We start from the raw sequence: 25,968 nt of genomic DNA, 5'->3' as shown, positions 1-25,968 counted from the left end.
GAAAGAAATACATACAGGGTTGGAACAACACGAGGGTGAGTAAATGATGCCATAAATTGTCATTTTTGGGTGAACTATCCCTTTAATGTTAACAAATGAAACCTTATGGTAAAGTGTTGATGAAAACTTTCAGTCACCCAAACCTTCCCGACATGATCTGCCAAAGTTCATGTAAATTGAACCTAATCACATGCGTCGTGTCAGATCTAATCCAAATGCAATTTATTAAACACAAACTCAATGAACTAGGGTCACATAAGGAGAATTTCCCACAAAACACCACATATGCTGTAAGTTTAGTGCATTAAAATACATACAACTTGAAGAGGTTATGAATCATCCATACATTTGAATATGCAAATATGCTACACAAATTACGCCACATGCCAAACTGAGCTGACCAACTCATTCAATATGAGTTAAACTAATCTAACCCTCAAGATGAACTGATGACAAGCTGACGTGTCATTTTTACTCCTTTACAACCCACTATAGATGGTGATGCAATCGGTCATACGTTTTATGGATGGTCTTTAGGATATAAACAAATGCTAGCATGATACCACTTCCGACACTTTACAAAAACACTTCCAATACAGCTGACAAGCCATATATAAATCGCACTCACAGTAGCGCCTTGCTAAATAAAAGATGTTCAAATATAGGCTATATAAATCCTGAAACTTGTCAGTGTATTTAAAAGGCGTGGAGTTATTTACACAAGAGCTGGGGTTTGCATTAAACAAAGCATTGCGTTGATGTCTAAAAAGTTTGTGACTGAAGCCTGGAACTCTGTTTTTGCACGCCCTCCATATAAAAAGACACCTTTAAACCCTTTCAGTTCCCAGAATTCATTTCACTCCATGAGAAACCTAACCAGCATGATGACCACACCTTTGCTGTCACGTCACAGCGGGAAATGCATATGACACAGTAACACTGACATAACAGGGGAAATATTAACAGGGTTTTACAGCACGATTATGCATGATACGTCACGGCTTCTTAAAGTGCACATCAAAATAGCATGAATCTATCATATGAATTTAAAATATGAAATACAAGTCAAACTTACATGCTAATGCTCTTCTGCTTTAGGGAGCTTGACCCAATGCCCTTCTTGCTTTGGGATCCCCCCATGATGTTGGTCCGTTTAGAGCGTATATATATAAATATATTTTTAAGGTGGCCCTAGCAGGTGGAGTTGGCTCATCTTGGCTCCTGTCCGACAGTCAGAGTCATACAGCCCTACAGCAGTGACGGTGCAAAGTGTGTCAGAAATGCTGAAACACTGCTTGTTTCTACGCTGCTCGCCCCTCCTACCTCAGCACACACACACTCCTACAGTAGCTACAGTAGCACATGACCTCTAAACACACACACATTAGCTGTCAGACAGATATGGGAGATTCCACGGAACGCTGTAGGGAGGGATGCGCGTCAGGCATCCATCCCGACAGGTTTATCTCATTGTGTTCTGAATGGACCTGCACTGATTATCTAAAGTGATCATGTTTTTCCGCACAAGCACCAACATGTGGACTTGGACAAAGTTCAGTTAACAACTCTTTCTTATAAATGTTGCTGCGATCTCCTGAGACGGTCCAATTGAGGTTCAACTTCATATGTGGGTCAAATCTGATTAGCTGTTCTTTTTTTAGACCACATCTAGGTAAAAATGACGTGATATGATGTTCTAAAAAAGGCTGAGTGCAGATAAGAGTAAGAACAGCAGTGCTTGTGGTGATAGGGTTGTTTTTTTAAGGGAGTAACTTTTCAAAATGTAAAACTGTTAGCATTTACTCACCCTCGTGTCATTCCAAACTTGTATGACTTTTCTTCTGTGGAACATAAAAGAAGATATTTCGAAAGAATGTTCACGCTGCTCTTTTCCACACAATGGACGTAGATGGGGACTGGGGTTGTCAAGCTCAAAAAAGTTAAATTTTAAGTCTTTTAAAGCCATACAATAACTCTGAATAGGGAACAGACTTAAGTTTAAGTCTTAATTCACTTAACATCTTACCTTGATTATCTGTGGGTCATTATTAAGATTCATCGTATATGGAAAACAGCAGCTTGGACATCCTGCCTAACATGTTTGTGTTCCACTGAAGTGTTTCAAAATACACGTGGGTGACTAAATGATGACTGATTTTGATTTATAGTTGAACTTTAAGATCTGGACTGATGTCGGAGTAGATAACCTTGTGGGCAGCGCTCCAACATTTAGCGCAACTGCGCCTCCGGTAACACGAGTTTGATTCCTGGCTCGAGGTCCTTTCCAATCCTGTTCCTCTCTCTCCCATCCTGTACTTTACGGTCTGATCTCTACACTAAAAAGGTCACAAAATTTGCTTAAAAAAGAGATCTGGACTTTCTCTTTTGGAAAGTCTACGATTTTCACATAGAAAAATGCTTTCAGTCTTGAGTGCGTGCACAAGCTTTACATATTAAGGCACAACTTTGACTGGCTAATTCATATATCTTTATGACATAAAAGTGTCAGAATATCAAAACCAGTCTGAAAACTTCTGCAGCTCCAATAAACACATGGAGAAACAGTGATATTTCATTAGCTTAACTGAATATAGCATCTTCCTATTGGTGAACTAAAGTCAATTATGTAGCCTACCTTTAAAAGTTGTCACAGTGACAGAACCTTAAAGGGTTAGTTCACCCAAAAATGAAAATAATGTCATTAATGACTCACCCTCATGTCGTTCTAAGCCCGTAAGACCTCCGTTCATCTTCGGAACACAGTTTAAGATATTTTAGATTTAGTCCGAGAGATTTCTGTCCCTCCATTGAAGCTGTATATACAGTATACTGTCCATGTCCATAAAGTTAATATAAACATCATCACAGTAGTCCATGTGACATCAGTGGGTTAGTTAGAAGTTTTTGAAGCATCGAAAATACTTTTTGGTCCAAAAATAACACAAAATAAGACTTTATTCAGCATTGTATTCTCTCCCGGGTCTGTTGTCAATCCTTCACAGTTACGCTGATGGCGTAAGACGCTGATGACGTGTTATCTGGTGCGCCCGAGCTTCGTTTATAGACTGAGGGAAACGCACGCTGTAAAAGTGTCTCATCCGCGACATGCACATTTACGCACCATTAAAAAAATGATATCCACGCAAACAATGTAGAATAGCTTGAATATAGCGTGCGTCTCCCTCAGACTGTAAACGAAGCTCGGGCGCACCAGATAACACGTCATCGGCGTCTTACGTCAGCAGCGTCACTGCGGAGTCCTGAACGCAGATTGACAACAGACCCGGGAGAGAATACAATGCTGAATAAAGTCTTATTTTGTGTTATTTTTGGACCAAAAAGTATTTTCGATGCTTCAAAAACTTCTAACTAACCCACTGATGTCACATGGACTACTGTGATGATGTTTTTATTACCTTTATGGACAGTAACGTTATACTGTATATACAGCTTCAATGGAGGGACAGAATGCTCTCTGACTAAATCTAAAATATCTTAAACTGTGTTCCGAAGATGAACGGAGGTCTTACGGGCTTAGAACGACATGAGGGTGAGTCATTAATGACATTATTTTCATTTTTGGGTGAACTAACCCTTTAAACTTATAATTTAGGGTTAAAGCTTCAGGCAAAAAAATAAGTAAACGCTTTTTAAGTTCAACTCAAGGTTCCTCTCACATACCTGACACATTTTTACCCACATTTGCAGATCTTACACTACACTGACACTGTCTGAACACTGAACTTTTCTGAACTGAAGTTGTTTTGAGATACATGTGGTTGGCTGGTTTCAAAGCAATAGAATGCCTCAGTATTCAAAAAGCAGCTGAAGACACACCTCTTCCCGAAGGCATTTAACCACTTCACAACATGAAACCAAGGCCGCGCACACACACGCCGTGTCAGAAATCACATCCGAGCAGGTACTTATTTTGAATAAGTATGACCGCTATGCATGTTCTATATAGTATGAGTGCGAGTAGTATGAATGTTCTCTAAACATACTATATTCGCCATGTTGTCATTATCATGTGACCTACCAGCGTCAGTTACGTCGCTTCACTGTCCTTCAAAAATCCTCTCTCGTGGCCTCATGTGATAGTAAAGTGTCCATCGGATACACAGTTCAGAATCTTACCAGAAAAAGTATGTCATCAAGGTACTTTTAGCTTACACTTTTATGAGTACTGTGAATTTGGACATACTTCTTTTGTCACATACTGTTTTTTGCCCACTATATAGTGGGAAGTATGCGATTTCGGATGCAGCCAATCGTCCTTTTCTTTGCTTTTCATATGTATCTGAGTGCAAAGGCTTCTCAAACCAGAAAAATGTAGGACGGGAAAAATTTGATTGATTGAATGGTCGTGGTTTGCTATTAGTCGATCTCATGTGAGTGACAGGTTGTCCCGCCCTTGCGCCAGTATAAACGTCATCAGCGGGGCTTGACATTAACACCTGCCATCCCGCCAAATGTGGGTGGATTTCAGCAGTGGCATGTAACAGTCACTACTAGCACCGTTGGCGGGTTAAAAAATTGTATATATAAAATTTTTAATTGTAGTCTTTTTAAAAAGCATCTAAAATAGTAAACTAAGTGCAATGTAGTGTTATCAAATATATAGCATTTTTTCGATACATATAGATGCGAAATATTCCTAATGCTTCCAATACTCATTTTCCACAGAATAGTTACATGATACCAGCTGTGCTTTATCTCTCTCTAATCTCTCCAATGTCGAGTTGACACACAAACCCGCCTCCCCTCACTCACTTCTTTAATTTGCTCCGGATTAATATTGTTGGTTACAGGGCTTGAATTTCCGCAAGGGATTGTGCGTATTGCATAATTTTACTCATTCCCGCAGATTTTGTGCGCACACTTTGCACACAAAGCCGCCTCTCAGTACTAAATTGAGTTCTTTTTCACTTTTTTTTTTTTAATTGAGCTTAAACAGTAAAATAATGTCAAAATGCTGGTCTTGGTGAGTTTTCACGTAAACACAGTCAGTTATGTTTTAAAGGGGACATATCATGAAAATCTATTTCTTTTTCCGTGTTTAAGTGCTATAATTGGGTCCCGGTGCATCTACCAACCCTGAAAATGTGAAAAGTGAACACCCAGTAACTTTGTTTTGGTAAGCCTTTCTCTGCAAGCATGTCAAAAAATTAAGCCGATCTGATTTCGCTCCCCTTCTGACGTAGGAAGGGGATCTTATTATAATATTACTGCCCCAATCTGCACGTTTCCACCCGTGGTGCTGCCATTTGGTTTCACATTCGCAAGCGGCAAAAGTTGGAGCAAAGCATGCAAACTGTTCTGTCGTCGGCTGAACAGACGAGCAGCACAGAACACTATTTGACCAAAAAAAAGTCACAGCTGTATTTTAAAGACCTCAGGAAACTGTCAACTTGTATAGAAGTTGAACATGACAGTACATGCAAGTCAATGAGATTAATCAATGTAACTCCACAACAACAACAACTACATCTGTGTATCCACTAACCATTCAGAAACGACCAGGTGCGTCTAAAACTTGAACCTCTCCCTGAGTCTCTCCGAAAGGCTGCACTCTGCTGCTATGCGGGTTATTTCTGAGATTTGACTGAAATTCTCGTTTGTTATTGCTGGAGTATGAGTCTTCTGAACGGGGCGGGAAGCAGCAGCTCATTTGCATTTAAAGGGACACACACAAAAACGTCATGATTTGGGTCACACCCAAAAAAGGGGCAACTTTGACAAGCTATAATAAATTATCTGAGGGTATTTTGAGCTGAAATTTCACAGACACATTCTGGGCACACCATAGATATATTATAAGTCACCTTTAAGTGAAAACAGTTGAGAAAGAAAACGCAGTAACAGACTGCTGTCACTGTCTTAAAGTGACAGCAGCCTAATAATGAGATCATATTAAAAATATATTTATATGGCAGTTTTCCCCATGATATTGATGTCAAAACTGTGGCCAGTGAAAATACTGAGTCGCTAGTAACTTCGGAAAAGTAAAATGATGTGTATGGATAAATCATTTATAGCCTAATAAACAGCATACTAAACACTGTAATATTGCATAAAAACTAAAATTTTCATTTTGATTTCATGGTGAATTTAAAAGAATTCAAATTCTTTAAAAAAAAAAAAAAAAAAATCATTGCATTTGGACATTGTTGAGGTAAAAACAAATGTCTCTTGATTTGCACTCATGTCGTATAATTACTTTGACACCTAAGACCGAACCTCTCTGAATTAGGATGTGCATGTATTACCAGAAGCTTTTGAGTAAAGTGATAATGAAATAATCTGGTAAAGACTGCCCTCTTGTGGTGGGGGAGAACAAATAGACAAAGAATGTTGGCTATGATGCCAGAAAACCTCATAGAGAATCCTTCAAAGCACATGTATGGCCATGAAGCATACTTGGAAAGACAACTTCTGCTTCACTCAGAGGACCCCAAATTCTAACCAAATAAAGACAACCATTTTTAAAGTTCTTCAGAAAATAATAAGCAAACATGTAAGACACAGCTGCTGTGTCTCATTTTAAAGCTGCAGGGGTTGCATTTGTCGGCGGCAATTATTTATGCTTCACTGGGAATAAGTCAAATTTATAATGGTTTCTTTTCAGAAATCCTTGATGATGTATGTGGCCAAATGAGACGCCGCTAGCATGTGCTTACATGTATTTACATGGTTGCCATGCAACAAGCAGAACTAGAACTAGAGCGCACGGAACATGAGAAATTCTCTTCAGTCGGGTCTCAGTGAATTGTATCTTTTCAGAGGCACAGAACCATGAGTGATCTCAGCCTGCGAAACTTCCCATTGTTGACTCAACATATTTCCACATCCTTCTTCCACAAGGGACGATTACATAGTCCAGTGCACAGGGGTCCAGATCTAAGTATGAACATGACAGATAGCGTTCCACTGATTCAGAACACTAGAAGTTTCACCCTCCAGCATTTTAACTCAACTGATGGGCACAAGACTCCACATTTCCAAGCAATGAGAGTTTTTTTAGGTGTGACCTCACCCTTCAGCCTCAAGAAACTTGGAAATACCAGGAAGAAAGAGAAAACCAAGCCAAGATGACACAATCCACATGCAAAGGTCTTTTGAGCCAGCTGGTAACTTAGTGGTTTCTGACAAAACCAGGCATTTATAATTGTATATTTTTGTAAAATACAGATTTTCACATTTTGATTCAGTGCCTCAGCTTTGTGAAAAACATCTGCCAACAGTGAGTCTTTCTACAAACGGGAGGGTCTCTGATTAAAGCTTTCCAAATGTGGGCAGTTTGGGGACTTGAAGGTCTTTATTTGTATGAGTGCAGAGAGTGAACCTGACCTCTCTGACCTTTGCTTTGGTGAATGAAACAGAGACACAATTACAGTACTGACTTCAATGTAGAGGTCAGTTTTCTCATGTGGTTAACACATGTGACTGACTGGGTAATGAGACAATTCAGCTCTCCATTTCCTTCGGCATAGCTCATATAAAGTTTCCAACCCTGATCATCAAAGATGATGCGGGTATTTACGTTTCCATGAATTGGTCAACCATGTGACTATGAAAGGAACACAGGACTTAAACTACAGTAGGATTATAAAATTTGTGCACTGTTGTGTGTAAGTCGCATTAACTAGGTGGGGACCAACGAGGGGACCATGGCATATACTTGTGAAAACAACAGCACCCTTTTGAGAGACAACATCATGGCCAAGTTTGGATTAGATTGAAAAAAAAAAAAAAAAAAAAAAAGGTTGACTTGTTAAGCCTAAAAGACATGTATTGGTTAAGAAAACAAATATGTTCCTATGGAAGTCTATAAAGCAAAGTGTCTAGGCCTATATGAGAAACAATAAGAATAGCATTTGAAGAAATTAACAACTGGAGACGAAACCTAGTGACTGAACCGGTGAAAACTTCTATTTTCTATCAGAAAAGAATACTTATTTAAACATTACATTGATGTTTAATAGAATGTTATAAATATAATTTTAAAAAAGAAGAAGAAAAAAAGTATGTCATTATAGCCTATTTGCCTCCAGGACCGAGTTTGAAACTCTGGTCATGCTAAACAAAGCGCAAAATGCTTCCGTGATTTGTCATTATTCATCAATTATTGGAAGTAGGACTCCCCGCGAATCGATTATTTAAAACAGTTGGTTTTAATCAGACATGCTTGACAGAGGTTCAACTGATTCATGAAAATGTTCTCCTCAAAAGAGCGAAGCGTTCAAATGTTGAAAAGCGAACATTCTAAAATTAATGGTTTAACCGTTAAACTTGATTTAATGCACTGCTACAGATATGGAACTGTCGAGAGTGTTCGACTGAGAGCAAATCTGAAATTCTGTTCTGACAGGCGAAATATTCGGACTCGTGAACAGCGTGCGTAAACACGAGCGCGCGTTCATGTCAAGCAGGAGTTTTAATTCCCCTCCAGATAAGAAAAAAGAAAGACGCATTTCTGTATCATTCTTGTGGCGTTTCCTCACCTTTTATGATGTTTTTTCAACAGCTGGGCATCTCAAACGTCGTTTTAAGTCTTCTTAATAAATAGTTTGAATTTTCTCAAGTAGCGGGACGGACTCGTAAACCCTGACGGCAGTAATGCTGTTGTGTTGCTGTGTGTGGACCTCTTGGCGAAGGATGGGAGGGCAGTTCATGACTCTGTATGGAAAGAGGATGTTTTGTAATGTGTGGCGCACTATTCCAGACGGATAAATGGGAAATGAACGAACTTCCCGGTGGTTATGGTCTGAATTCTGCCTTAAAGACACAGTGCTGGTATCTGAAGAATGTATAACTGAATTGAATCTGAGATACAGATACGCATCACAAAAAAAATATTTTGGGTAAGGAATTTAATAACAATAATAATATTATAACATTATGAATACACAATATTAATCAACAATTAGAAAACACTGACCCAAGCTACATAATACATTAGATAAAAGTTTATTTTACAAAGCACATTAGTGCACAAAAGGGTATTGTGTTGATCAAATGTCTCAAAGCCTGCCTTGAGAATACTGGCAACAATATCCTAATACCTGGCAACAGTTCAATTGGGACTCTAAATGTAAATTCTTGATTATTATTTTGGTAACACTTAATTTTACAGTGTCCTTGTTACATATGTTACATGTACTTACCATAGTAATAACAGTAAATTATGCATAATTATGTGCAACTAACTCTCAACCAAATCCTAACCCTATAGTAAGTGCATGTAGTTGCTTAATATTACTCAGTACTTAAATATATAATTACACTGTAACAATGACGCCTTAAAATAAAGTGTAACCTTATTTTTTTAGGTAGTTAATTGGCTGGTTAACGTGTGGAGAGAATCGACTAACTGTGGACTGGACTGGCATTAAAGCTTTGTATAGTCAGTACTATACAAAAGGTATATAACATTTATAAAGGAGCACATCCAACTGGAAGATTTCCATAAATCTCTTTCAGAACCAACAGAGCAGTATCTTCTGACTCCCTGCAAACAAAACAAGGAGAATTATTTATTTCGGAGCACCTACACATATGAATGATATATACATAGGTATCATGAAAGATTTTCTCTTACCAGTAGCACAGATGGCTCTGTATAGCAAACAGGTACTCATTGAAACTTTCAATTGGTGTCTCCTGAAGGACAAAGTCAATACGTCGCCCACGATTCAACATTCCCACCTTGAAGTTTCTCTGCTCGTGCTCCATTGGTGATACTGCTCCACAGATATTCAAATGTGAGATGGGACATTCAAAATCTGAAGTGGATTTTTTAAAAATATCTGAATAGTTAAAGTGCAATTCGATACCTTCTGCTTCATCAGTAGGGGTCACGGAACTGAGTCCACCCTCTGCGAGCGCTGGCGATGGGACCTGAGAAATGCTCTGCCAAACCATTCGTAGGGATCCCAGTAAATCAGAACTGACTCGAGTCAACCCTTCCTTGAGTTCTGTAGGTATCGAAGACATTTCGTTAGCCTCAGAGACGTTTTTGAATGTAAAAACTATGGATTTCGTTCCATAAAGTGATGTGAAATACCGAGGTGCATCCTCTTTCTGCCTTTATGATGGGGTATCAACATTGGTGGCAAGTCCACGTCTTGAGGCACAAGCATGGGCTCGATCCGATACGCCACTGGGTCAAACTGCACAGATTACATTCAAGGTTTAAGAACATGGCTCTAAGGAAGACATATGGTTCTCAGTCAGTGTTTTGGAGCGCGTCTTACTGGATGGAAGACGTTGTAGAAACTTTTGCAGGTAGGGAAGCTGTAGTTAGGATCAATCCTCTTCAGACCTCTAACAGTTAAAAACATTCCTATGGGTGAACCCACAGCAAAGAAAGCCTGAGGATGAAAGGCTAACTGAGGATAGTCAATGGATACCTGCAGAATAAAGAACTTTATTTGGCAACTGTAACTTAAACAGTGAAATTCTTAAGATGTTTCTACTCATATTAATGGAGATTCAAGAAACTAGAATAGCCTTCACTTGGAGGTACAGAAAAATGAGTAAATAAATAGTTGTATATTATATACAGCATGTTAGATTGGTTTCTGAAGGATTATGTGACACTGAAGACTGGAGTGATGATGCTGAAAATTCAGCTTTGTTAACAGGAATAATGTAATATATATTTAAATACATTTAAAATACATTCTAGCCAGTTATATTTTTTTTATACTTGTACTTACTTGTCCAATGCCAACATTAAAATGTTGATAGTCAAATGCACTAGTGGTGGGGATTTGATGTTCATTTCTCATCCCCAGACTTGAGGAGAGCGTCTCATTTTGGGCTGCATGTCCACTTCCGATTCTGGAGTTCTGTTGGATATTCAAGAAGTAGTTACTATAAAACAAACGTTCCGATCTAAAACAATGGACTCTTATCGGTCTTCCCTTCCATTGCTGGGTGTGGAGAGGAAGCTTCACACAATTAAGCTACATTGCAAACCTTTCCACTTCTGCCATGAGCCAATGAGCTCCAACAAGGCTAGAAGGAATTCCAGGAATTACCTTCCATTTCTTGACACAGTCCATCAATTTCTTGCGAGGACCAAGGGGTAGTCCGATATCTTTTAGGTCCTCCTCTGAACAGAGCGTCTGAAACGGGAATGAAGAATTGGAGTGTTGTGTTTTTAAGATGTGTGGTATGCGTTGCAGGACAGAAAACTGACCAAAGCCTCCATATCCACTTGTTCTTTCTGCAATACATTGAGGTGCTCTTCCAAGCCATGGCTCTTCAGCGCCTCCTCCAGACTCTCATAGGAACTGCAGCACGTGTCAACATGAGGGTCCTCCTGGAGCTGTGCAGACCACAAAGACATTCAATTGAACACTTATATTCTTTGAAATCTATAAAGTAATAGGATACTCTGCTCTTATTTAAAAAAAAAGTAATGTGTAAAAGCTGAAAGATTTAGATGATGCAGCAGCAACAGTATATTTTGAAGAACAAAATAATGGTAATATTTTGTTAGATTTTTTGTACAGTGTCTTTCACAATACATGTGTCATAGCAAATAATGTAATTATTGCATAATAATAATAAAATATAAATACAAATATAATAATAATTTAAAATATTTTATGATATATATATTGTTTTTTTTTTAGGAAATTATTTTATTATTATGATTTATTAGACAAGTCAAAAAGTAATGCAGAGACATGCTGGATTAATAAAAAATGCATTTACAGAGGAATATTAGTCAACAATAACAATTAGTTACTTTTTATTAGCCACACGATTCATGTCCAGAAACCTGGACGTTATATTTCTCAAAGTGATTCTCAAACCATTCAATTGAGACATTAATGCACAAACACAATATATACTATATATAAAATATATACTATATATAAAATATATACTATATATAAAATATATACACGCGTCTTTATGTTAGATGCGATTAATCGATTTGACAGCACTAATATTATGACAAACCAGTCATCATTTTTATTTATGTTTAACATTTAACATTTTATTTTAATTTAAAAGTAATTTTATTATGTGCCCATGTCATTTCAAGTATCTTTTATATAGCCTTAATTTTTTTTTATTTCAGTTTTACTTTAATAATTTTAGTACTTCATTATTTGTAAATAAAATAATTCAGTATTTTATTCAGTGAGTTGGCAAGGGAACATTTCTCATTTTTTTATGTAATATTTAACCTTTTTTATCCCTCAATTAGAAAAAATAATTAGCAAAAATTTCCCTCAATTAGCAAAAATAAATCTTAGTTTCAATTAACAATAGCAACACTGGTGAGCAACAAACCTCATGAGCTGTGGCATGTTCACTTGTCTCTTGATTCGTCAGGAGATCAAACAGGATCAATGAGCCTGTATAAAACAAGACACATTATTGGATAAAATTTAAGCATGAAACATTTGTACTGTCCATAAGTACTGGTTGTTATTATATCACCAAACCAAAACAGCAATTCTGTTCTGAAATGCACAGTTACGTACCCAGGCTGTGTCCAACCAAGGAAACGTGTCCTGTGAAGTGTGGATTCCTCTGAAGGAAGAGGCTGTGGAGACGGTTGATCTCAGAGGCCACTGTATTCACGATCGTCTGGCAGTATGTGGCACTATTGTAGAAGAAAAGGTCCAGCACGGTGTCGTTGCTGAACTGACGCAGACGGCTGATGCTAGGCAGTGTGATTCTCTCAATGTCTCTATTTAAAATAGAAATAAAACAGTAAAAGAAGGGTTTTTCCACACACACAAAAGAGAGAGAGAAAAGAGTCAAACGTCTTACTTGTCAACTCCTGTAGTTTCTCCATGTAAGACTTTGTGCCAGTTGACTGGAAGATACTCAACCCTTCCAATGATGCACAAGTCCTCACTCTGCCTGAAGTGGCTGTTTAAGAGGCCGTTGGAGGCGTTTCGAAATTCATTAACTGCAAGGAAATGGGGGAAAAAAATGTCAGAATGCTTAAAAAAAAAAAACGGTACAATAACATTAAGCATTGAGTGTCATAAACGTGGCTTGTGAACTGCTCGATAGTTGCTAAACAATCCAACATATTAGGAAGAAGTGTTAATTTTTAGTTTTAGATGATAAAGGCTCACCACACTGGACAATGCCACGGAGACGTATGTCACAGGCCGGACCGATACCGTGAACCATGAACACCAGGTGGTCTACTATCTCTGGTTCTCCTACAGAAACACAGCACGGAAATATATCAAAAGACATATATTGTTAGCTAACAAACATTACAAACCACTAACCCTAAGCCATGCTTGAGCTTTAACTGTTTAAAAATCTAAGGCAGCATCCTAATGAAAGTGAACAGGAGAGACTCAAATGAAATGAGTTTGATGTTAGCATGTTGCTAAGCTAACAATGTGATACTTGTGTAGCGTTCACGGCATGCCCTAATAAACATAATTTCAAGATGACAACACGCAACGTTCTGTTCTCGGAATCGGATAAAATAAAACCATGGTTTATTTTCGTAGTTGTACAAAGTCAAAATCTCGTAATTACGGTAATTCTGACATGGCGTGAACGCACCTTTTAACATGCATAAAACTACACAGTTTACAGAAATATTAGGTAAAATCGTCCATAACTAAGTTTACATAACTAAGGCTACACAAATATTGAGTGCCGCGTTTGACTCAATATTTGTGTAGCCTTAGTTATGTATTTTTATGCGTATTAAAGTTTCACACTGTTAGCATAGGAATATGATAACATCCAACTCTATTGGACGATTTTACCTAATATTTCTGTAAACTGTGTAGTTTTATGCATGTTCCTATGCTAAAAGCATGATACTTTAATATACATAAAACTACACAGCTCACACAAATATTAGGTGAAATACACCAGTTTGATGTTAGAAGGTTGCTGAGCTAACAAAATGACACACAATGTACACATGCACTACATACTCTATTGTCGACTCAAGTGTATAAAACTTAAGGTTATATTGTCATCAATCATCAAAATCTAATAGCCCCTCTCTCTCCTCTACAAAAAGGAAAGCAGCAACAATTGAGTTCATGCGTCCAACATAACAAAATGTATTTTTACAATGTGACTTTAAAAGTAAAAATTAAAGTGAACAAAACACAAAACACAAATATTGGGCAAAATTGTCAATTTTCAGTTATCGAACTGTTTTTATTGATCTTTTTCAGTATCATTGTTGTCTACATTTCTCTCTGAGAAAATGCATTCTGGGACTGTCTACATTAAGGCTATGAGTATTTCTGCTTTAGAATTTGGCCAAAATTAGGTATTTTATACCATTTTGAAGTCCATTTGTTTCAGAAACATGTAACTAGTAACACCCTAAGATTTTTAACAGAGTTTTAGGGAGCTGCACTTACCCTCTGATATCTCTACTGGAATATTCTCAACTCCTCTCTTTAGAGTTACGGGTTGAGTTCGTTCAGATGGGGAAGGGGGAAAGTCCTTGCAACCACTGGGATACTGTGTCATAAGCTGAGGTAAAGCAGTGAGAGAGACAAAATGTAACTTCTGAACAGAAAAGTGTCCAATTTCCATGAGCTTTGCATTCAAATAATACCTTTGGATTGTGAAGGATCACAGTTTCTCCTGTTGGGAGCTCCAAATTCGTCTTCCATTCGTCCAGCGTAAGTGCAATCATATAGGCGTCCTGTTTTTGAATAAAGAAAAAGTATTAAAAGCTGTAAAACAATTATTTATTCTAGAAAATCTGTGCATCTCACCTCTAGGAAATCACTGAGTTCCTCGCTATAGGGAGTGTAGATCATTTCTTTGCTGCCTTTGTGGAACCAGGAGCATCGTCTGACCTCGGTGGGCTTCTGTTCCCAATACACAGAGTAACGTTTTCTTTCACATAGCCTGACGTCATACCGTCTTCCATCTGTAGCCACTACCACTTCATCCTTTTCACTTTTCCCCACTGCAAACAAACCAGATCTCGTGGTTATAATTCGGAAAATACATATGTACTTAAATAAACTTAACTATTCTTTCAGCAGTTGCAACCAATAGATTTAAAGTATTCAGGAGACAATGGAAGACCTCGACTGTGAGCATCCTCCAGTCGCCGTGAGTCTTCTCTGCTGAAGGGTTGCCAAGTGTCCTTGGAGTCCACCTGCTTGTTGAAGAACCAGTGGTACTGGACGGGTTCATACAGCTCAGAAATATTCATGCTGAGAAGAGCAGAGACGCCACACCAAGACCAACGGACTGCAAATATAATGTTGCCATGTGTTTTAGTAATACACTAATGGTCTCTGAGATCTCATTTGTGTACACAGTCACAGACACAAACACACTCAAACTTGCTTTTATATCTTTGACTTTTACGCAGACTCTCTATTGACGTAATGATTTTTATACTGTGCTAACTGTATATTCTATCCCCTTACACTACCCCTAAACCTACCCATCACAGAAAACTTTCTGCATTTTCAAAAAACATCACTTAGAAGCTCTTTTCCAAATGGCAACATTTTCTAATTTTACTATCTTTGTGGGGGACATTTTCTCCTCTCAATGTAGGTTAAATCTCTCTCTCTCACACACACACACACACACACACACACACACACACACACACACACACACACACACACACACACACACACACACACACACACACACACACACACTCACACACACTCACACACTCACACACTCACACACTCACACACAATATTAGTCAATATTAGTCAATTAATAAAATGTTGATTGACATAAATGAACATTAAACTATTTTTCTATATTTTACTATATTTTTTTATATTTTAATATATTTTATATTTTACTATACTTTATATTTGTCAATTTCAATGCTTCAAATGACTTTTGACATTATACTCAAACATCAAGGAGAGCGGTTACGTCATCAGTATGGTGCCCCGGCAGCGCTTACGTAATATTGGATGAGGGCAGCAAAACAAATGACTAACATTTAAATAATCTGTTGGTTCACTGGCAATGTGTTGTGGACAATACAAAATAACCAAACTAAAGTGTTTTTGTCATACGGACATTGGGGAGGGCGTTTGCGTTTGCAATTGCACTGCAAAAGTAGGGCACGACATTTAAATGAGTGACAGAGGACAATGAAACATAAACAAACTGCATTTTATATGATCGTGCCATCTTAAGTATACAAGACTAGCACATAACTGACGATTCGATATGAAAAAAAATGCAAAAAAAGACAAACTGTAGCACAAGGACAATTGATTTAATGCCATATAAAAAGCCTGTTTGGAAATCTTTAAAACACAATGTCAAGACTGACTACTTACTGGTCGTAACTATTACGAACGTGTATCATCTGATACAACAAATGAAGGCAAATAAGAGGGAAAAACATAATCGCATCGCAATCTACTCACCGGCTGCTCGTAAGGATGCCCGCTTAGGACAAAATTGACTTCTGACAGAGAGAGCAAACCTCGGTAGTCAAGTCCGAAGTAGGCTAAATGCAATGCAATGCATCTACCAGGAGCTGAAACCTTATAAGTATTCTTTGAGTCTAAAGGTCGACTGATAGGGGGGATTTTGAAATAATCAATCAACAACAGCAACTGCATTTCACCATGGTGAGATATGGGTTATTATGAGTCAATGAATCTGAAATTATGGTGCTCGTAATCACATGCATAATGATCTCAGAATAACAAATGATGCTTTAATATTCTTTAGTTGTCATGTCTTGCATAAGATATGTGTCCTTTTATATTTTATATTTAGAAAGCCCACATTGGAGAATGGACTTCTGTTTTAAATGAACTGTTTCTTTAATTATTTAATCTGTTTGACAAGACATTTAAAGTGAGTTACCCTAATTTGAAAATTCTATCATTTACTCCCCCTCAAGTTGTTCCTAATTTATGAGTTTATTTCTTCTGTTGAACACAAAATAAGATATTTTTTAAAAAGCCATTGACTTCCATAGTATTTTTTCCCTATAGTATGGCTGTCAAAGTTTCATTATTAGTTTTATGAAGTTTAGAATCATGATAATAAAAAACACAAATGTAAGAATACTGATTAGTGACCAAAAATGCAAACCAAAATCTTGAAGCTTCTTCAAAGTTTATATATAAACAACTGATATATTATATAGTCATATGCATTCAGTTTAAAGTTTTTTTTTTTTTTTACTGTATACAGCTTAAAATAATTTGCAATACCATAAAAAGCAACAACAACATTTAAATAAAATCTACACAAGAATGTTACAAATGTGACCTAAATTAAGCTTGGGACCAATGGTTGTTATATACTGATAAACTTTAAATAAACTTAATTTCTAATAAATTAAATATGATAATTTTGGGTGTTGAGATGTTCGGATGTTAAGTTTGACAAATGTCATGACTACACTTTGTATACAAATTGAGAAACTAAAATAACGGAAATGTATCTTCCATGTTGTAGATAGTTTCCAAATTATGCCTTTTCTTGGATGTTAAACTTTTATAACTGAGAAAGTTGTGTAACATGGTTGCATGCAAATTGTGAAATGCTCTTGTAATATAAAATTAGTTAGTTAAAAATAGCTTTACCAAGTATGTCAGAAATCTGACATTATTTTTATGATTGTTGGTTGAATAGAATGATCTAGTTCTTGCTTGGTTCTTCGGTATGGACCACAGATGCTGGGACCTCGTAGTGAAGGTAGTTTAAGTTCTCAGGAAATAAAACATTATAGACTCACTTCCAGAAGATTCCCAGAGTGATGTTCCATATACTGTATCAGATAACATAATATAGAGCAAAGGTCTCCTCACAGCAAGTAATCTTCTACAGTGTTGACACAGACACTTAAATGTCGAATGATCTGCTCAAATTCCAGCTGATACATTAGAAATCATCACAAACTTTATTGACAAAGATATCAGGGGCTTTCCCGTATGCATACAGTCTCTACTGGAGATCTCTATAAATATGTCTGCCACGTTGTAAAACTTACCTAGAAGCCGTTTTAACATACATGAAGTTCTTTCACCAGGATAGTTCACATAATTTTTCAAAGAGCTTGATAAGTTACAAATTGTTAAAGACATTTTCAAAAAGACAGCTCAACAATACACAAAACATTCATCGTGTAGGTCTAAAACAGTATAGGAAGGCAACGTACTCGCTGGTTGACAGGCGGCACACATACAAAAAAAATATACATAATCGCAGCTTGGTAAACTTTCACACAGTATATGGTTTGTTGGTCGGGTTAAGGTGGAACAGGATTCGAGTTCCTACAAAGGTAAGAGGTAGCCTGGGTTGGCCGGCTTGCGTTCCTGTGCAAGAGCCGCTGCCTCTCTCATTCGGAGGGGTCTGTGGCAGTTCGAGTCGTTGAGAGCTGGGTAATGCTGTCGGTAACACAAGTACGAGAAGGCCAAACCGAGGAGAGATCCCACCAACACATCTGCAAGTGAACGGGAGACCGTGTCATTGCCTTGAAACATACGTGTCACTAGGGCAGTGATGATGATGGCATGTAATTCTCACCTTGCCAGTGATGTTTGTAGTCACATGTTCTGGAGAGGGCGATCATGATGGCGAAAAGGAGGGGGGTGAGGAAGGCACACAACCTCCAGGCTTTACCTCGGCCTGCAGGGCTAAAACAGTGCAGCTTCCCAGCCACGTACAGGGCAGTGAAGCCCAGACCAGCAAACGCAACTGTGACAACAACAAAAACATAGAAAGTTGGTGGCTGAATGTTCAGAGAATATGAAGTCATATTTTATTATTTTGTGTTACACACATACATATATATGTATATAAGATCAGTAAGATGTTTAATCTTTTATACAGCAAGGAATGTGTAAATTAATCAAAAGTGACTTTTTTTACAAACAATTTATATTTAAAATAAATGCTTTCAGTTCATCAAATATTTTCAACTTTGCCATCCCAGGAATAAATGACATTTTAAAATATATTAAAATAGAAAACGGAAAATAGAAAGCTATTTTAGGGGGTGTTTACGCGACAGTGGAAGGAAAAACTGAAAATATTTGATGCATTTTAGCCGTTCATTTACACGACAACGGTGTTTTGGGCGCCTGAAAACGGAAACTTTTAAAACCGTGTTTCAAAGTGCAAGTTTATGAAAATGATACCGTTATTGTCAACAAATTTGTGAAAAGGTGATGTCATGAGTAATGACATCGCCAACTGGCCTGGCATGAATGATACGGTGGGTTTTTGTCGTTTTCGCGGATCCGTGTGAATGGGGATCATTTTGACAACGTCGTCGTCTGTACTCTGTACACGGAAGATGCGAAGGAAAATCTTTGCCATTTTTTGGTACATTGTTGTCGTGTAAACGTACTCTTAAATTGTAATAATATTTATGCAGCCTTGGTGAGAGTAATGTCAAACCTTATGTCAATCACGTTTGCACACTGACTGCGAAACTTTCATCCGTCATAAAAAAAAAATCGGATCGGGTTCGATTTTCTGCGTTTTTCAATTTTTTTTTTACATTTCGGACTCCGTGTCCAGGGACCTTAGGGACTTCTTTCAAAAACATAAAAAAATCTTATTGACCACAATCTTTTGAACAGTAGTATATAATAAGATTTATTTATACTATTATTGTTCATTTATTTTACTTAAATTTCTATAGATTTTTGAGTGTATTTGGAGTGTAAAATAAGTTTAAAGTCAACATGAAATAAAAATTGTCCCTATTGACTGACTTTTTAAATACATCTTCCTGGCTTTATTGTGCATGATTCAGTGATGCCCTTTACTCCAAACAAAACAAATGTTTATGAAATGTACCAAGATCCCCTCTGAAGCAATCAAGCAATGAAGCAATCAACAGAAATAAATGGGTCATGAACAGTGTTTCAGGGTTGACTTAAAAAAAAATGGCACTATGTAAACACAGCAGCTGCTCTTACAGGAAGAGTGTCCGCTTGGAAAGCTCTTCCTGCCTTCCATTACTATATCCGGGTCACCGCTACAGTGAAGCTCTGGGTTCATTTGGCCATCCGGGAAACAGCGGTAGAAGAAATCAGGTCGTGGCCTGGTATGGAGGGAGAAAGGAAGTTTAATTATGCCTGAGAGTGTCAAGTCCTCTCTACTAGAATTTCCACAAATGCTTCATTTTTGCTGAAAGTCAATGAGAGATCTTAATGTAATGTAAAAAAAAAAAAAAAAAAGTCTTTGTTAAATGGATTGAGATTAATTAATTTTGAAAATGGTACAGTCCTGCAGTGATGTGGGATATTAAGGCAGCCATTAACACAGTTTGGAGCAAAGTTAACAAGGATAGGATTGGTCAGTCACTCACCTTCCCACGGCTAGTTTGACTGCATTAGTGAAAACCCCATTTAACACCAGGGTCAGAGTCACAGCTGTCATACAAAAGGCATAGAGACTTCCATTAGCCGGCAATAACACAAAATATTTTGAGATCAACAAACATTACTGGGAGACATTCAACTATTCTATAATATATGTATGTTTTATATGAACTCAACAACAACATAACACACACATATATAATTATTAAAATGTATTTAATTTATTACACGGCTCTGTGGAATACTTGATTCTGATTGGTCAATCGCGCCATCCAACTGTATGTTATCCCTCGATAACAACCGCTGAAAGCAGATAACACAGGCTCATCCGGGTCACTGAAGTCAGCGCTATACACTTTTGTTAGGAATGGTTTTTCTTTGTGGAAGTTTTGCGTTTGGTGAGCTAATAGAATATTAAAAATCTATATTTTGAGTACAGATATTAAATTATGCCGCCCAGTTTCGCTCTCGTTTCATACAAGAGCTGCTGCTGCAATTTTTTGCAAAGATTGTTTTTGTACACTGTAATGGATAAGATAACAAACAGGTATGATTTTAAAACAGTTTCATCTCAAATCTTTATCCCCATAATGATTTATGTGGTGAAATACTGTTTGAACGTGCCGTGCCGCTCGCTAGCAACTGCTCTCTCCATGGAAGCTTTGCATTTAAAGAGCTATTAAAATATTTCAACTCGGATCAATATTTTGTCTCGAAATTTACGTGGCAAGTAGCCGTGTAATAAGCGGGATTATGCACATCCAGCCGGTTGTTATCGCAGAATAACCTGACAGAGTGATTAGGACCCCTGACTTTTTTAGTGTTTATTCAGCGATAACAACCAGCTGGATTTGCATTATCCCTTACACATATCCTGAATGACGAGTTCATATAAATAATAACCAAATGATGAGTCCATATAATTAATACATTTATGTACACCAAAACACAGAGCTAAACACACACTGAAAAATAATAATTAATATTTAACGTAATTAACGCAGCATTTATTTTTTCTTTCTGCCCTCCTTTGGCAGTGTAAAAGTATAATTAAAAAATAAAATAAGATTATGTAAAATTATTATATTTTGAATTTTATTTAGTATATGTAAATATTTATAAAACACACACTTAAATCCTTACCCAAAGATGCCTCTTTCATATCTTCCTTTCCACCTTGTTTCAAGAAGGTAAACAAAGAAATAACCACCAATGGAGCGAAGAGGGCGATAGACTGTTTAAATCAGAGAAAAAAGGGTAATGATATCCCTTTAATCAAACACCTGCATGGCATATTCAAATGCAGTTTCATGGCTGAATATGAGTGGTAAGCACTTACAAACATAAGGCGGGTAGGAACACGGTCCCTTTTGACGGGATGGAACTTATAGAGCCAGAGTTCCTCAGGCTGGATCTCACGGCTGAAGGGAGGAATCCCCTCAGTCACTCTACAAGAACATAAGAACAGTGAGAGAACAATCCTCATCTCCACAAAACAAAAAAAACAGAGGCACAGGGCTCTCCAAAACAGAACAAAAGACTGATATAACAGGTTATGAACAAAGTGGTTACCAGTTAGATCCGTCAAAAAAAAAAACACAGCATGTCAAGGGTTGGGGTTTAGTAATACAAGAATAAAGTGTACTTACAGAAAAACACATAAAAGCAGTAGCCGTACAATAACTTCAGCAATGAAGCCATTATCAAAACTCTTCCTCATCTTTGGTCTTGTTTTGTCATTGAATATGGAGACACCTTCCCCTAAAACCTGGAAGAAAGTGGAAGATGATTTTGCATTGAAGTGAAACCATGAATTCATATTTTGATGCACTGAATTAAATATCTGAGAATCCAAGCAGGAACATCAATGATAAACTTTATCACCAACAACCTTCCACCAGCATGAAATGAGAAGATATGACGGGGAACGCGACACTTCAGCTGGTTAGTATTATAAACCCAACATCATTAGAAAATAAACCATTAGTGTTATTCAAAAGTTGATTTATTATATGTATTACGCATGCGACACATAACCCTGTTAGTAAAAATAAACAGCTTAAGATGGTTTCTGGATTCTAACTGGTCTATGATGGTCAAAAATCAACCTGAAGTATCACCATAGCAGCCGGATTGTTGCCGATCACCAACTAATGACCACCTTGGATCAACTAGAAACCATCTAATCAAAAAACAGTTTAACTATCTTAAGATGATACATACAGCTGGTAGCTGGTTTGTTGGTGGTCCAAGATATCACAATTTTAACCAGCATAAACAAGTTGCTGGTCTAAGATGATCTACAGCTTGGACCAACTAGAAACCAGGTAAGGTTACCATGTTCAAAAATACAACTTGCTTAAGCACAGTTTCCCTAGGAGTTCTATCACCGGTTAAAACATCCAGTTTAAGATGATATCTTGATTTTAACTGGTCTATGAAGGTCATTACAAGCTGGTTGCCCAAAAACCAAACTGAATTATGACCAGCTAGCAGCTGGTTTGTTGCAATCACCACCTTAGATCAGCTAGAAACCATCTACCATGTTCCAGTTTAACTACCTGAAGATGGTATATGAACAGCTGGTAGCTGGTTTATTAATGGTCCAAGATGGATGGCAGATACCACAGTTTAAACCAGTATAGACAAGATGCCAGGTGTGTTACTAGATAGTCTACAGTTTAGAACAACTAGAAACCAGCAACCATATGCTCCAAAACGCTCTAACGTTAGATGTAGCGTAGTTTTTCCAGCGCGGAAGTAAGGATCGAAATATCCAAGTGAAACCAGAGCATCACTAGAGAGTCGCCCCCAGTCGCGCGGCACATCTGTGGTATTTGCTTACGAACATTTCCGCAAACACGACATCGCGCATCCTCCGTCTTTTGTCTGCAGCGCGGAGTTGAATACAGACCTTCGGATTCTTTCCTTTTCTGATTAAACCGCCGCCTTGTCGGCTGTTGAGAGCAGCCACCGTCGAATTTTGCGATGTTGTCGTTCATATATATTTGACATGTCAAGCAACAGCAGAAGCTGACCGCGCTACAGATCAGCGATACTGAGGTCTGACTGACGAGCCAGTCCACATACACGGACAATTTACACGTCAGTCCTTTCTGTGCTGTCCGAATCGCGGAGCCTTTTGATTGAACAGGTTCTTTTTACAGATTCGATAGAACCGATTCTTTGTGAATCACAGTAGCCTAAAAAGGAGATTGTGAATGAATGATGAATTTGTCATTCGTTTTTAAAATAGCAACATTTTCGCATTGAAAATTAATCAGATAATAATTTCTAATACAAAATTACACTTTTATCATTTGTCTTTACTTACTTAAAACCAGCAGAATTAAGGCTGATTAGGGCACGTTTCCCATGCCATCTAAATGGCAAACAGTGTCCTAAATCACCCTGAATTCACCCGATTTCTGGATAGCATCCTAAAATATTTTTAACTCAAAGTTTTGAAAATATTTAGGAAAACATTTAAAATCATGCAAAATCAAAGTCAGCCTTTTGCTATGAACTCAACAATGTTACTGACTTATATGTTAAATAAATGAATAAAAAAAATTAGTGATAAGTAATATTTAGATACACGATGATTCGAATGTAGTAGTGAATCACAAACGGTTCAAGCGAATCGATTCGCACGAATCTGACATTTCAGTCGAATTTTTATGAATCATACGCCCTCTAGAGATTGTCACAGGCATTTAAGAAGACCCAACCCTCGACAGTTTTTGCACATGCAAATTTCTTATATACTGTCTATGAAATTTCCTCAGCCACTGGCAAATATTTGACGACATATTTACGACAAATTCATTCAAATGTAGATTCAAAGAAACACTTGAACATTCATTACAGTTTATTGAAGTCAAACCAGGCAAGTCTGAAAACGTTTAAATCTGTGGAATGTCGCTTAAAGTACTCTCAGAATAAATTATGAATTCTGAAGAAATACATCTCAAAAGTTGGTCAAATAAAATACAAGAAAAGAAAATGTACAAAATGTTTCTACGTTCACAAACATTCAGAAGCAATATTACAAGCATTCTTATGACACTACAATATAATGACAATGGAGTTGTTGTTTTTTTCTTTCTTTTTTCACTTTCGACTATGTACAATTGATCAAGCATCATTCTCTTACACAATGCAATGACATAGGCTATAACATAGCCAAAGAAATCTCTACATCATTAGAAAACTTGGAGAGGACATACATTCTACCCAAGCCATATCATTTAGGATAAGTTTTATTCAGTTGGAGTGTGTAATGTGATTCAATGCGCATGGTGAAAAATATTACAAGAACATTTAACTTTACACAAACTCTGTAACTCAGTAGCAAGAATTAGTAAACAGTCTATTTAAAAGGAATGTGAAATCAGTACACAGAAATCAAAGTGTAAGCTGGTAGGACACCACCTTTAGTAAATTTAGTTAACCAACACAAAGAACATGCTCGGATAGCACAAAATGATAATGACACCTTCAAATACACATAAAAAAATGTACACAAAGTACAGTGCACTGACACCAAACACTGGAATCAATGGAGGTAATACACTTATAACATTTGAAGCGGCATAATCGATATAGCAACAAATCATCTACAGTCAGATCAGTTATTGAACCACTGCATAAACAACAAATGCCGCTGGAAGAAAAAAAAAATTAAACGAGGGTTTAAACAAACTGTCGAAATATCACTGGCAAATTCTAGTGATCATCCGTATCCGATTAAACATGTAAAAAAAAAAAAAAAAAAAAAAGGCCAAATGAAGAAAATTAAAATTTGAGTAAAAATAGTACCAACAATGACCAGGCAAAACAAACATTTGCTTTGCATCCCGCCAACTGCATTTTCTTGATATTTTTAATCATAAACATAAGGGCAAATATTGGTATTTTCAAGAACAAAAGTGCCTATGAATTCTAAAAAATAAAAGTGAGCTATATAAAAATAAATGTAAACTATAAAAATATCGCATATCAGAACATAAACAAGCAAAAGAGACTCAAAATGCCTTCCATGTTTCAAAGACGCAGATGGAAGTAAGAGCACACATTATTTTCATAAACATACAAATCTCAGTTTGGCAGTCGAATCGTCAGAATTACTTAAATTTGCCGTCGGATGCAAGGATCCAGTACAGATATCCACCAACAACGCTCCATTTCGAGACCAAAAAAAAACAATAAATACAGAAAATGAACAAAAGGCAAAATGGACACGATTCAAGTAAAATGAAACTTGCAGCGCTTTCCCTCCTTTCCATAAAGTGACAAACATACTGGTGGTGCCATCACGTATAATACTTGTACTGTGGTCTATAAAAACGTTCATGTGAATGACTAACGAGTAAGTATACAAAGCCCATGTGCCGAAAGCTGTCGAGATCGAGTCTTCATCCGTGCAAACTGTGGCACAGCACGACTGCACAGCTACCAGTAACAAGAGAGTAACAGTTCCACTTTACAGCACAGGCATCAAAGCTATTGAGTTAAGTAGATTCACATCAAGAACAAGTCACAGAGAGGAATATGCTACACTCTGCCGTAAACCGTACAGCCCTCCCCACTACATCCGACGGTTCGGCTTTTAGCAAAGAAGCGCGTGTCGTTACAACCG

General features: G+C 37.3%; 3 protein-coding genes across 8 annotated transcripts in view; all 3 read right to left on the bottom strand.

Annotated features, from left to right (window-relative positions):
- The window catches only part of tacc1 (transforming, acidic coiled-coil containing protein 1), a 34,791-nt gene extending 26,095 nt beyond the window's left edge, over nucleotides 1-8,696 (bottom strand). Inside the window, exon 1 of one of the 2 annotated variants that reach the window (XM_079598698.1) lies at nucleotides 8,505-8,696. Coding sequence is in view for 1 of the 2 variants with exons in the window: in XM_079598697.1 (XP_079454823.1) it covers nucleotides 1,076-1,140 (65 nt within the window). In the remaining variant the exon portion in view is untranslated. Of the gene's footprint in view, nucleotides 1-1,075; nucleotides 1,365-8,504 lie in introns of those variants that run through there. The other variant, XM_079598697.1, reaches the window with a different exon arrangement.
- A 160-nt stretch (nucleotides 8,697-8,856) lies between these two features.
- ddhd2 (DDHD domain containing 2) lies at nucleotides 8,857-16,669 on the bottom strand. The gene is made up of 17 exons (XM_079598695.1): nucleotides 16,401-16,669; nucleotides 15,070-15,237; nucleotides 14,751-14,947; nucleotides 14,588-14,677; nucleotides 14,388-14,502; nucleotides 13,116-13,205; nucleotides 12,802-12,943; nucleotides 12,510-12,718; nucleotides 12,316-12,380; nucleotides 11,207-11,335; nucleotides 11,046-11,132; nucleotides 10,722-10,853; nucleotides 10,257-10,412; nucleotides 10,067-10,172; nucleotides 9,837-9,977; nucleotides 9,602-9,743; nucleotides 8,857-9,511 (listed from the first exon to the last, which is right to left on the bottom strand). The coding sequence occupies exons 2-17, from the start codon at nucleotides 15,197-15,199 to the stop codon at nucleotides 9,436-9,438; spliced, it is 2,007 nt and encodes a 668-aa protein (XP_079454821.1). The 5' UTR covers nucleotides 15,200-15,237; nucleotides 16,401-16,669; the 3' UTR covers nucleotides 8,857-9,435.
- Nucleotides 16,670-17,870: 1,201 nt separating this feature from the next.
- On the bottom strand, nucleotides 17,871-24,022 carry plpp5 (phospholipid phosphatase 5). 5 transcript variants are annotated; one of them, XM_079600140.1, is made up of 8 exons: nucleotides 22,889-24,022; nucleotides 21,977-22,095; nucleotides 21,667-21,775; nucleotides 21,471-21,561; nucleotides 20,315-20,378; nucleotides 19,923-20,047; nucleotides 18,520-18,690; nucleotides 17,871-18,436 (listed from the first exon to the last, which is right to left on the bottom strand). In XM_079600140.1, the coding sequence occupies exons 2-8, from the start codon at nucleotides 22,045-22,047 to the stop codon at nucleotides 18,267-18,269; spliced, it is 801 nt and encodes a 266-aa protein (XP_079456266.1). In that variant the 5' UTR covers nucleotides 22,048-22,095; nucleotides 22,889-24,022; the 3' UTR covers nucleotides 17,871-18,266. The 5 variants fall into 5 exon arrangements, with proteins under 5 accessions (XP_079456266.1, XP_079456267.1, XP_079456269.1 ...); XM_079600141.1 differs by having other exon boundaries at nucleotides 23,242-23,507; XM_079600143.1 differs by having other exon boundaries at nucleotides 23,056-23,454.
- Between the last annotated feature and the right edge of the window lie 1,946 nt (nucleotides 24,023-25,968).

Source organism: Phoxinus phoxinus (genome assembly GCF_949152265.1).
Source record: "Phoxinus phoxinus genome assembly, chromosome: 23".
Classification (NCBI taxonomy): domain Eukaryota; kingdom Metazoa; phylum Chordata; class Actinopteri; order Cypriniformes; family Leuciscidae; genus Phoxinus; species Phoxinus phoxinus.
The sequence above is the reverse complement of the archived record's forward strand: the minus strand, read 5'-3'. Positions and strand labels throughout refer to the sequence as shown.

What these genes read in the sequence shown, in the direction of transcription:
- ddhd2 (XM_079598695.1), bottom strand. Translation starts at nt 15,199, where the DNA reads ATGAATATTTCTGAGCTGTATGAACCCGTCCAGTACCACTGGTTCTTC. An exon ending in GAAACTACAGGAGTTGACAA is followed by an intron (nt 12,719 to 12,801) that starts GTAAGACGTTTG and finishes TATTTTAAATAG; the next exon opens with AGACATTGAGAGAATCACAC. An exon ending in AACATGCCACAGCTCATGAG is followed by an intron (nt 11,336 to 12,315) that starts GTTTGTTGCTCA and finishes TGGTCTGCACAG; the next exon opens with CTCCAGGAGGACCCTCATGT.
- plpp5 (XM_079600139.1), bottom strand. Translation starts at nt 23,329, where the DNA reads ATGAACGACAACATCGCAAAATTCGACGGTGGCTGCTCTCAACAGCCG. An exon ending in TTCCTACCCGCCTTATGTTT is followed by an intron (nt 21,562 to 21,666) that starts GTAAGTGCTTAC and finishes TGATTTAAACAG; the next exon opens with TCTATCGCCCTCTTCGCTCC. An exon ending in CTACAAACATCACTGGCAAG is followed by an intron (nt 18,437 to 18,519) that starts GTGAGAATTACA and finishes GTTCACTTGCAG; the next exon opens with ATGTGTTGGTGGGATCTCTC.